At 40.5% G+C, this 12,881-nt stretch overlaps 1 protein-coding gene across 3 annotated transcripts in view; it reads right to left on the bottom strand.

The window, feature by feature from the left end:
* The window catches only part of mtor (mechanistic target of rapamycin kinase), a 99,811-nt gene that overhangs the window by 63,270 nt on the left and 23,660 nt on the right, over window positions 1–12,881 (bottom strand). For all 3 annotated transcript variants that reach the window (XM_040152248.1, XM_040152249.1, XM_040152250.1), the window contains 7 exons: window positions 11,220–11,387; window positions 5,210–5,322; window positions 4,651–4,813; window positions 4,085–4,177; window positions 3,489–3,635; window positions 2,746–2,888; window positions 590–752 (listed from right to left, as the gene is read on the bottom strand). In XM_040152248.1, the coding sequence (XP_040008182.1) occupies window positions 590–752; window positions 2,746–2,888; window positions 3,489–3,635; window positions 4,085–4,177; window positions 4,651–4,813; window positions 5,210–5,322; window positions 11,220–11,387 (990 nt within the window). The remainder of the gene's footprint in view (window positions 1–589; window positions 753–2,745; window positions 2,889–3,488; window positions 3,636–4,084; window positions 4,178–4,650; window positions 4,814–5,209; window positions 5,323–11,219; window positions 11,388–12,881) is intronic.

Here is a 12,881-nt window from a genome sequence, read left to right as displayed (position 1 = left end):
AGGAGGTCATTCCACGACAGGAATTCTGAGACCTGTTTGAAAACTGCCCTTTCAATAGCCTTGGATAAGAATGGAAGTAATGAGAACGGATGATAGTTCACAGCTTGAGCAGGACCGAATTAAGGCTTTTTGAGCATGGGTGTTACCCAAGCCTATTTGAATGCGGTTGGAAATGTTCCCGAAGCCAGCGAAGTATCTATCCCACGTGTGATTGCTGGCACAATGGTGGGAGATATGGTTTGGGGGAGGTAGGAAGGAATGGGGTCCAGCGGACAAGTAGTAGGACGGCTACAATTCAGGAGTTTTGTTACCTCGCTCTCAGTGAGAGGAGTGAATGAAGGAGGTAATGTGCCATTGACTGGGGGAGACAGAGAAGGACATGTAGTGGGACTGCTGTATGTTAGGCCTTTTTGTCCCTTGCATTAGCTAATATCAAAACCTTGAATTTAGAAAGACTTTAATTCAGAAAAATGAACTTGCAATATAGACCTGCAAAAACCCTTATAAAACATGATGTGTGCATCCTTTAGTCTCAACTATATCAAAGTGATTCTGTGGTTTAATGTAGCTGCTGCAGTTCACTTCTTACCTTGTCACTGTGTTCCATGAACTCTGCCAGGTTGAGCAGAGTCTGTGTGACCTCAGCGATGTCCTGGGAGGTGAGAGCTAACTCAATGCTGCGGATGAGCTCATCCTGCTGGTCCTCACTCAGCTCAGACCAACAAGACAGGAAGGCCGCATTGAACAGGTCCCTGTGGGTCACAGAAATGGCATTTACACATTAAAACAAAGACACACAGTGTCTGACACAACATTAAAATTTGGATTTCTTTCAGAAGCAAGCTTTAAATGAATTTGGGAGACCAGCAAATCAATCTGTTTAGATTGTTGTAGAAGATTATTGTATGGCTTACAAAAACGATAACTGTATAGCAATACATATAAGTACAATGTTGAATTATAGCTTTGACCACAGAGCAGCTATTGTATTTTTCACGAACAATCTGCTTTATATTTACAGTTACACAGAGACACATCTGGAAACTCGTAGCTAGTGCAAACAGTCTTTTGTGGTGCTGGTAACTGAGCAGCTCCGCATTGAGCAGCTCCACAACAACAGCTATATGTCTCACTGCTTTGCTCAATGATGCTGTCCAAACCCCTCAGCTTTCCACCACTAGGGGTGCGAAGTTAAAAACATAGCTCCAAATTCTATTATGTCTCTGCTTTAAAATGGGGAATAACAGTGGCCTCAGAAAGTATTCAGAACCCTTCACTTTTTGCAGACTTTATTGTGCAGGATTTTCCCTACCATTATAGCATTTTTGCACAGCGAGAAGAATTGTGTCACAACTAATGAGCTAAAAAAGACTGAAGTTTGAAAAATGTTAACTGTTAGAGAAAATAATTATGAGAGAGGAATGACAGTGAGAGAAGAATATACTCACTACCGTAACTCAGCTGACTAGCGGCCAATGGGAAAGTGAGCTGTCTACAGACATCAAACTGAACAAAAACTCTGTTAAGCAGGCAAAGGCTGTTATCTTGTCAGATGGCTATGTGAAGATGAGAAAATCACAGTTCAAATCCATTCACATAAGTCTTGTTTACCAGTGTTATTTTCTATGGCGCACAGTGCCATAGGTCACAAAAATGTGAAGGATTAGTTCAGGAAATAGCACTCAGTTCATCAGTGAGCATCTGTCTGTAATATCTACTGTGAAAAACAACCTTTATTTTTACAAATATTGTAGAGATAATGGTCCAAAATGATGTGACGATGCATATTTTCATAATGCACAATGGGCAGGTTTTCTTTAAGGACCTCTCTGTACTTGGCTGTATTCATCCTTCCCCCAGTTCTGACCAGTCTCCCTGTCCCTGCCGCTGAGAAGTCCACGCATTGCACGATGCTGCCACCACCATGCCTCACTTTAGGGATGGTATTAGCCAGGTGATGAGCAGTGCCTAATGTTTGCCAGGCATAGTGGTTGGAGTTTCTCATCAGACCAATAAATCTTTTTCCTCATGCTCTAAGAGTCCTTTAAATACTGTTTGGTAAACTCAGAATGGGCTGTCTCATATGCCTTTTACTCCAAGTGGCTTCCGTCTAGCCACTCAACCGTAAAGGCCTGATTGATGAAGTGCTGCTAAGATGGTTGTCCTTCCAGAAGGTTCTCCCATCTCTGCAGAGGACTTCTGAAGCTGTGTTAGAGTGACCTCTGGGTTCTTGGTCACCTGCCTGACCAAGGTACTTCTTGCCCAGTTGCTCAGAGTAGCAGATGGCCAGCTCTAGGAAAGTCATGGTGGTTCTAAACTTCTTCTATTTCAATATTATTGAGGTCACTGGGCTCCTGGGAACACTAAAATCCTTAGAAAAAGTTTTATACCATTGCACCAATCCATGCCTCCACACAATTTATCACGGAAGTCTACAGAGAGTTCCTTGCTATTTATATCCTATTTACTTTTGTAAATGAGGGATTTCAGTTTTTGATTTTTAATAAATTTGCAAAAATTTCTAAAACAAAAAATGCTACTTTTATCCATTTAAAATTAAATCCGTAACACAAAAGAGTGTGCAAAAAGCAAAGGTCTCTGAACACTTTCTGAATACACTGTATGTGAATGTTTTCAGTTGTTCTGGTGTATCATGAATGCGGATGATTAAAGACATGAGACAAGTGAAAAATAAATGAGGGAGGAGAAAGTGAGATCAAAAGGTACTATGACAGCGTTGTGTACCTGGCGAGAGGGATGTAGGTTTGAGCCAGTGACCAGCACGATCGCAGGGCTGGGGAGGACGACTCCTTGAGCAAGACAACACTCAAGCGCCTCAGCCACTCCAGCCAGTCATCTTTGGACACCTTCCTGGCAGCACCCCAAGCCTGCGAAGAGACAGAAATCATTAATTTCAGAGTCACTGGAACTTCGTTGGAGCAAGATTGTACAGGTGTGTGTGGAAACATCTGGCTGAGATGCACCCATAAAACTTTTGCTATAGGTCATCAAATGCTCCAAAGAATGGAACAGCATTCTTCCAAAGGACAGCCTTATTTGGTGTTTTGATGATGGTGGTAGAGAGTGCTGTGTCAGTCCACGCATCAGTCTCATAGCTGTTCAACTGGGCTGAAATATGGTGACTATGAAGGCCATTGGCATATGATTCTCATCAATTTCATACTCATGAAACCCTTCATTAACCCTGTGTGTGCAGTATGGATGAATCTGCAGTCATTGTGTTTAAGTGCTCATTTGTTCAGGTTTTTCCTTTATTTTGTCATCACTTTAGTTTGTTGGTCCGTATTTCATCATCACAAGTAAACTATGGGTTTGTGCACACGACTGTTTACAGTACACAATAACAATACCTGCAGTCAACAACTATGCCAGTGAAACAAATAGTTGAATTCTAAAGTGTTACCACTCTCTATGAAAATATAAATCAGTAATCGGTAATCTTTTAAAGTAAAATTTTCCCTTCTGACCTTCTGAAGTGCCGTAGTGCTGACATGAAGCTTCTTCATAGGCCCCGCCTCCACTGGCCCGCTGACCAGAGCATCACCTTTGTTACCACGAAGCTGGCGATGTTGGAAGATTAGAGGGTCTTCTTCCTCTTCTGCCAGAGTATAGCCCTATTATGACCACACACGCAGACACACACGCACACACACACACACACACACAGACACAGACACAGACACACGCACAGGCCACAGAGACACACAGGCCACACAGGCCACACACAGACCAATTGTTGAGTCATGCCTAAAACATGATTTGTGAATGTAGAAGTTAATTTCCTTCCTGAGGGATAAATGTTGATAAAAACAGCATGGTAATGACTTGCTTACGGTGCATTGTACATAAAAATGTGTTGTTTATTGATTATCATGTAATTTATTGCTTGACCATGTGCGGTCACTCTGTGTCATGAAGGATTACAATTTTTGCAGCTGACTGGGCAAGAGGCAAAGAACAATGAACATATTGTCATGAATTCAGGAGAGATGTAGGAAATGTGCATAGTATCAATTGGTTTACTAAGTTTTTGAGAAAAGGTTGATATATTGTGGGGACTTACCTTAACAATGCGACATATGAGTATGTCATAACGCTGGTGGTTGATCCTGTGTTTCAGCATCACTTTGTTCACCATGGGAATGAAGATCTGGTACTGAAAATAACAAGGGAAAGAGAGTAAATAAAGGGGTGTATGTTTGCTTTATGTGGTTTAATCTTGCTACCTTTTTCCCTCATCATGAGTCAAATAACTGAGTATCCTGTACTTGTATCTAACCACGAGTCTCAGATCAAAAGTTTTCCCTTTACATTTGTTGCCAGACCTGGCTGCATGTGGGCTGTTGGCTCTGAGGTTAAGCCTGAAGACGATAGGATGGTTTAGGGATAAGGGAGGGGGGGGGGGCTATGGAGGAAAGGTAGGGGTAAATATGACCTCATCCACTCTCATAAACACTACCCCCCCACCACCAAATGGCCAATGACATCAGCAGTCTGGCAGGAAGTAGTAAAAATAATGGGGGGGTTACCGAAAATGCTGTTCTTGTGAAGCCAGCAGTAGGGAGGCTGGAAGTAGTCCACTGAATAATAGCTACATCTAAAGGGAGCCCTGGGGACAGCTATAGTTACCTTCTTGCCCAACTGGAAAACTAGCGAGGACAGGGTGTCCATAGAGGTGGAGCGCAGCTCAGGCGTGCTGTCAAGTGTACGAACAATCGGGTGGATAATGCGTGAAGCGTAGTCTGTGAAGTCCAGGGATTCTGTCAGTCGGTCAAGTGTCTCCAAGGCAACCCTGAGCCACATGGAGGAAAAACAGATACACAGAAAAAGCTGAGCTTCACATAAATATTAGTAAGACACAGACACAAAAAGGGACATTGCCTGCTATCATCAAGAAGATATGTGAAAGGGTGAGGTATTTGCCAGCTAGACTGTAAAGAATTCTGTGCTGTAAAGAATTCTTCCAGTGAAACCCAGCTCTTCTTTCTATTATTACAGGGCTAATCTAGTTTGATTTTTCCATTTCTGTGGTGCAAGTGTATAACAATTGAAAGCAGATTTAGGAGATAATACAACGAAATTACATCAATAAAATTAACTGAGGATTCCAGTGTGAATGTATCTAAATATATACTAGATCTCAAACTACAACTACATAAGCAAAGGGACAACCATGTGTAGTACGGACTTGCGGGCCTGCAGGGGCACATCAGCGGCATCAAAAAGCTTAACAATTGGAGGCAGCAACAAGTGGAGGTAGTCGTCTAGGTTGGCACCAAACAGCTGGATGGCGTTCAGCAGCTGCAAAATAAAGTACACACTGCTCAGTCCCACATACCACAATACTTAACATGAGCGGTTCATTTTAATGAGTTTGTTATGGCTGGTTTTCTTCAGGAATTCTAAAACAAAATCCGGATGGTGTTGGCATGGCATGAAAGCCTTCCAGAAAAACTATGAATATGAATGAATGACCAGATAACTTAATTGTATGTCACCTCACAGCACACAGACCATAAAATAGAACACAAAGTGCACTGGAGCCACAAATATGGCATATTTCAAGTACAAAACTCCACACTGAAACACACAATGTAGGGTGTCCTGGTGGGCCAGCAGTCATATATAATACTATATAATATGTACTATGTAACCTTGATATCTCTAGTTTGATTCCCACTGGGAATCTTCTGTTCAATATATTTGTGCATATTGGCATTAACATACACTAGTGTGTTGAACCTTAATGTAGAGTTTTACGTTATTGTCCCTATACACTGTATGATTTTGGGCTGTCCCGAATGAAACCAAAGTAGACAATCATGAGAGAAATGTGATGTGGTTGTCTATCCAAAACAGTGGTCCTATGATATGCCATGAATGAGTAGGATTGCTGTTAAGGCCTATGGTGTACGTAACCTAACTAACTAACTAAATGTTTACTTTCTTTTAAGAATCTGGTGGTAGCCCTTGCCAAATTTATGCATAATTTATTCATGTCTTCAAGATGATTAAAATTAGCTGCACAACTGAAATGGAAAAGAAATGGGAGCTTATATTGTCATGATGTTTCCTCCTGTGCAAAGGTTCATGGGATTCTAAATCAATGGTTTCATTGCACAGACACATCTATCAACTATTCATATATCTTCTCGTTTCAATTTTGAATGTGGTAATGACATTTATAAAGGCTGGATGGCCAAAAACATTTTGCCTACTTGTCATCCGTACTTGTGATACCCAAGTATGACCTGACTGAGTGTGACCCTCCTGTCATGATTAGACAATATACTGTAATAAGGATAACACACCATTTTTTCTGAGTGTCGTTGAAACTCTTTTCTAATGGGGGGACACCAAATCTGATTGTGGCACAGGAATTTTGAATCGCTCATGAAGCAACAGTCTGAATATAATGTGCTAAATTCATAAATGTATCAGCAAGGTAGCAGGGCGTACTGGGTGTTTTTGCTCTTCGATATAGCCAGCCAGCTGTCCACAACAAGTCTTAAATAAAAATGTTAACATTAAATTTGGTTGTTTTTTTGAGAAGGTTTCTGTAGTTTGGTCTCATGGTCAAACCACGTTGTGTGGAGCATGTGTGAGCAGCACATGTGGATGGATGGTGGTTTTAAAATATGACGTATGTTGCAGCCAACAAACCCACCACACACTATGACTGCTTCTTCTCTTTGCCCGCACCTCCAACCCTATGTCTAAATTGCACACGGCGAGACAGCAGGAAGCCAAGGTGGAGGTGTACAAGTGTGCGTGTGTGCTGTGCTGTGGACAGAACAGCTCCATGAAATGATTTAAGTATGTTTTTCTTTTCTTCTAATTTGGACGAGAAGGTAACCTGATTCCCAGGTCCCCCAAATCATGATCCCCATCCTGTGCTTATAATTAGGCTCCAGATCCAGTTACAGACTATCCAGACTGTGGGCTCCTGGGTTATCTAATACTGGAGATTCTGAGACAAAACTGCACCAGAGGAGAAACAACTAGATGACCGTGCTCCTTATGATGCTGTCTTTGTGGTCTTTACCCAAACCATGATTTAGGGTTTGAGGGAAAACCCCAACAACTGCTAGCAGCAGCTGCTGAAATAGGAGAGTGTGTTAGCTACAGGTCTATACTGTCTTTGAGCTGCTGTATTACAAGTGAACAGCTTGGACCTGAATGGTCTTGACAGATATTGACAGAAACCACAAACGGAAAACAGCTCCACAATAAGTCAAACATGGGCTGAGCTCCTGTGCTCCCTGAGAAAGTGTGGAGTGACAGAAGTACTTTTTAAATATTCGCTCCCCTTGACAGTGCTAGCAAAATTTAGTTATCTACCCAAACAACAACTCGAATCTAACGTGATCTTTTCAATCTCATTAGTGCACTTTCTCCATCAGACTTATTACACATACAATGTGTCACTTTTCAGTGCATCTGTCAAATGTCAAAGTAAGCTGAGTGGTCAACTCTTACCTAAAAGAAAATCAGTTACGCAACACATTATTTGCGGTCATATTATACTGTGACAAAGTCTCGTTACTTTCATCTGACTCTGACTCATCAGGTTATTTACCTGTTCTACATCCATAGTTCTCAAACTTTGTCCTCAGGATTCCAAAGCCTGCTAGAATCTGATGTAGTGATGTACACATGGGACACATTTGAGAAACCTCCACTCTTTTTCTAAGCATAATGTGGGATTTACCAATTTTGTACCACATAGAGAACTTTGTGTTCAACAAAGAAAGCCGTATATTAACAAGACAAGGTCATAACCTAGTATGTGGCTAGACCGCCCATTATCTGTTTGCTTCTCTCCTACTCTTTGTGCTCACATATAGAGACATTTAACACAGCCTAATTCCCAATAAAGCTGTTCTCATTTACATGTTTTTCTTTTTCTGTTGTCAGACAACAGAACAAGTATGAAATAGTGACTGAAACGTGGCCCATTAAGACTTAATGTTAGCCAGCTGTCACTTCCAAGCCATTTTCAAGCTGCTGCTCCGCACTGCACCCCCGATTTTATTACCGTGATGTTGTCTTACAAAATCACCATACACATAAGTTAAACCCAATGGCTGTGCTGTGATTTCGTTTATATTTAAATATAAAATTATCACTCAGAGAGAAAGTTAGAGGCTCATTCTGTCTGTGTCAACTGCCGTGCGCTCAATTAAAGGGGATGCGTACTGAAGTGTGCCTGCGGAGGGCAAGTCCGACCGTGCGCTTACGAGGTAATACTGGCCTCTCTCTCCTACGGAGAGTAGCTAATGTTAGTCCAAAAAGTCACTTGAATTTGTCGCTCGATGATTTCGTGAAGAAAAGTAGCTAAAAGGGCATGAAAAGTCAGTAAATGTAGCAACAGGGGCGCTAAGTTGGCAACACTGCTTTTCAACAACTCCCCAAATAATGCAACAGAAACTGTTTGCGCCTTACATTTTGAAAGAGCAACAGCAAATGGTGTAACTTCAGCATGTAGTCAAGTGATATTCAGCTGACCAATGATGTAACTTTATTGACAAAAGGCAGTTGCCTTCATGTAGCACTTACACTTATACCATGACCTGGATGACTGAGAATCTTCACAGACAACTTTATCAGTCAGTCAGTCAGTCAGTCAGTCAGTCAGTCAGTCAGTCATGGACATTCGTGTTCATTGGGCTGGCCACGCTGTTGCAGTCCAGCCAAAAATATGATCCACAAAATAGAGGAAGAACGATTTGTAATCCACCAGACTTGCAAAGAGTAAAGAAATAAGCATGACAACCACTGACGGTCTCTGCCCTTATTTGTAAGATAAATAGACAAATGCTTAGGCAACTATGTGGTTTTCTCAAAGCACTATCAAACATATTCCGGCAGGAAAAAATAATCCTACCATTTAGAAAGAGAGAGTTGGAAATTGGGTTTGAACTAATGCCACCAGTAAAATTATGTAAAAGACAACAAAAAGAAATTGACAGTGACTGAACAAAATGGAAAATAATGCATTGCTCGAGGACATGGAACATGATGAACATACAGGGAGTGCATTATTAAAAGTATACACACTGTGATTATGATGCTGCCATTGCACGTGGCCACAGCAGGTAGTTTGGTGTGTTTTTAGTGCAAGTGCTGTATGTTCAAATGACTCAGTTTTTTGTTTTTTTTTTCTGCTACTGCTCTGCACTCTGCTGAGTAAGCATTCGTGGCAGCATTAAGCTGTTTCCAAGCAATATTTTTTATTTGTTAAGCCCCTGGTGAGGGTTCTGAAAGAACTTTGTTTAAGCTGTTCCAGCTCTGTGACCACAATTTCAATTCCAGCCTTTCTGTATTCATTTCTGCAAACTCTCAGTTTGTTGTATCTTTATTGTTAAATTTCTAATTATATTTTTTAATTCTGACATGTTAAATTCTATGTGTCACAGGTAAAGGTCAACCTGTAATTTTTCTTATGATATAAATTTCACATGCACATGGCACAATTTTTGCAATTTTTCCTCTGTACACCACCACGATGGATTTGAAATGAACCATCAATGTGACTGAAGTGTAGACTTTCAGCTTTAATTCAAGGGGTTACAAAAAAAATATCCCATTGACCTTTTAGGAAATGAAAAGCATCTTCACTAAGTGAAAAGCATGCTCAATTGGGTTGAGGTCAAGTGACTGACTTGGCCGTTGAATAACATTCAGTTTCTTGGCCTTGAGGAGCTCTTGGGCTGCTTTCACGTTAAGTTTTTGGATATTTATCCATCTGTACTGTGAAGTTCCGTCCTATAAGTTTTCCAGCATTTGGCTGAATCTGAGCAGATAGTATAACCCTGTACACTTCAGAATTCATCCTGCTACTTCTATCAGCAGTCACATCATGAATAAACACCAGTGACCCAGTTCCATTGGCAGCCATACATGCCCAGGCCATAACACTGCCTCCACCATGCTTGACAGATGATGTGGTATGCTTTGGATCATGAGCCGTTCCCTTCCTTATCCATACTCTTCTCGTCCCATCATTCTGGTACAAGTTAAGCTTGGTTTCATCTGTCCAAAGAATCTTCTTCCAGAACTGGGCAGGCTTTTTTAAATTTTTTCTGGCAAAGTCTAATCTGGCCTTTCTGTTCTTGAGTGTTACCAGTGGTTTGCACCTTGTGATAAACCCTCTATATTTAAATTCATGAAGGCATCTCTTGATTGTAGACTTTGACAATGATACGCCTACCTCCTGGAGAGTGTTCTTGACCTGGCGAAATGTTGTGAAAGGTTTTTCTCTACCAAGGAAAGAATTCTGCAATCATCCACTTTAGTTGTCTTCCGTGGTCTTCCAGACCTTTTGGTTTTGGTGAGCTCACCAGTGCATTCTTTCTTTTTAAGAATGTACTAAATTGTTGATTTGGCCACTCCTAAAGTTTCTGCCATCTGTCTGATAGGTTTGTTTTGTTTTTTCAGCCTACTGATGGCCTCCTCCATCTGAATTCCCATGAACAGCTACCAAATGCAAATTCAACACTTGAAATCAACTCCATTCCAGACTTTTATCTGCTTTATCTGAAATTAAATAACGAGGGAATAGGCCACACATGGCCATGAAACTGTCAGTCAATTGTCCAATTACTTTTGAGCCTTTTAAAATGAATGACTATGTATAAAAATTACTGTGTCTTCCTAAATGGTTAGAGATATTTCTGATAAACCCATTGAATTAAAGCTGAAAATCTGCACTCCAATCACATCTTGTAGACTTAGTTTTCATATCCATTTACAGATGAAAAGTTTTGAAAATTGTGTCACTGTCAAAATACTTATGGACTTATGGACTAACTATAAATGAAAAATGTGACCTTGGCAAAAAACAAAAAACATTTTACACAAACATTTATTTCTCAATCTATTAAAAATACAAAAAACATGTTTTACTGCTACTAAAACCTTTTGCAACACTGAAATAATAAATGTTAAGAAAAAAAATTTTTGTTATCTAGTAGTATTTTTTCAGTAAAAGCCCTGTGAATCAACATGGGGGTAACAGCAGCTTTTCTTCCTACGTTAGATATCCTGGATGGGCTACTCTTCGGTGTACACTTCAATCGCAGATTGTACAAAGTTCATGGAAAATCTTGCATACACCACTTTAGCCTGGTATAAGCCTATAATTGCACAGCAGGATTGGCGATTTTGTCATCTGAACTGCCCCACCTTTCACTCACCTTTATGGTAACACTGCGCCCGGTGCTGTTGTCGTGCATGAAGACACGCAACATGTGTGGGATAAGCTGAGGCAGATAGAGCTTGAACTCTCCACCCAGTGCCACCACAATCTGCTCGATCAGAAGGATGATGGTGTTCTGCATGGGGTTGTTTGGTGTCCAGTACTCCTACAGCACAGAACACAATATGTTGCTATTATTTAGAATAACGTCATATGGAGTATTTCTTCCAATATTGATAAACTAAGAAACTTCTGTGCTGGCTTTTTATAGCAAAGAAGTGGATTGCAATACTATAAGCCAAATGTACACTACAGAAGATTATTCACTCTCCCACTGCTTTGATGCTAGATTTCAGTTTCCCAGCTCTAATATTATTATGATAATAAAAATTAGCTTACCACCTTACTGAAAAACAACAGTTAAATAATATTAGCCGGTCAGTTTATGTGGAGAATAGATTTAATAAAATTAATATATTGTTTAATATATTAATATATTTAATATATAAATATAGAGCATGATCTAAAAAATGCACAAAAATAACTTACTAAGCTAATAGATAGACACAACTGGCCTAAATAAGGGTGACCTAAATGAATGTTCCAATTTAAGTCCAATTTTTGAATATAAACCTTTACAATTTTCAAAGTATGTCCCAAGTACTTAGCACAAAGAACGTCCTCATCCATGTTGCTCTGCTATATAGCTGAGGGTTTGTGTTAGTCTTAGGAACTGGTTCAAAATGTATTTCCATCAATGAGGTGAGTGTGAGACAGATGTTTAGGCAGATTTCCCTCTGGAAATACAAAGCGTTCACATGCCAGAGGCAGAGAGGGAGCTTCACAATACTACATAGTGAGTAATGGAGACAGTCTCCTATCAACTGGGACTGACATCACATCTTGTGGCTTATGACACCGTTTTGGAAAATTTAGGAATGGCCACTGTGTACATTAGAGACAATAACAATAGGAGTTAAGGACCTGAAGTCACGCAATATGTCAATCAGTCAATGGGCCTCAGCTGTGAGATCTGGTGGAGGTGTTTTGTCAGTGACCAGAGGTCTCAAGCAGCCCCCAACTTCCTGCTTTCCCTCCCTGTGGCAGCTGACTAGAGTGCAAGTGAGTGTATATCCTGAATGGCTATTCCAGCCCCCTCATCTGGATGCAGGACCTGAGCTGGAGCAAAAATGAATAGATTCTTTGTTTCGCTCGCTACTTATTAACTCAGAGAGACTTGAAGTGCCTTGGGCCAGTTTTCTGAACTACTTTTCTCAAGGAGGAGTTACCGCCATTGCAAAACTGTTACCTAAATTCCGATAAAAGGACAGTCATACGATATTTTGTGCCTTGCTAAATGATTATGTGCTAGACAAGTGTGTTTGTGCAAGTGCAGGGACTATGGCCTTAGCAGTTGTTCCGCATCATGTGATAAGAGTGAATGTGAGGAGTCATCACCAGCTTTCTCTTAGAAATAAATTGGACAATGTGAGTGGAAATGTACATCAGAGCTGCATCTAGCATTGCAGTTAGAAACAATGACCAACACTAAAAAGAGAAAAAAAGAATATTATCCAAATATTAATAACATGATTTTCTCATTGTTCCACTCCCACAGCCTCTTTAATCTTGAGAGTTAAGTACCACACCACGCATGATG

Source organism: Xiphias gladius, chromosome 18, assembly GCF_016859285.1.
Source record: "Xiphias gladius isolate SHS-SW01 ecotype Sanya breed wild chromosome 18, ASM1685928v1, whole genome shotgun sequence".
NCBI lineage: Eukaryota > Metazoa > Chordata > Actinopteri > Istiophoriformes > Xiphiidae > Xiphias > Xiphias gladius.
Note: the sequence above shows the minus strand (reverse complement) of the source record. Positions and strands in the feature narration are given on the sequence as shown.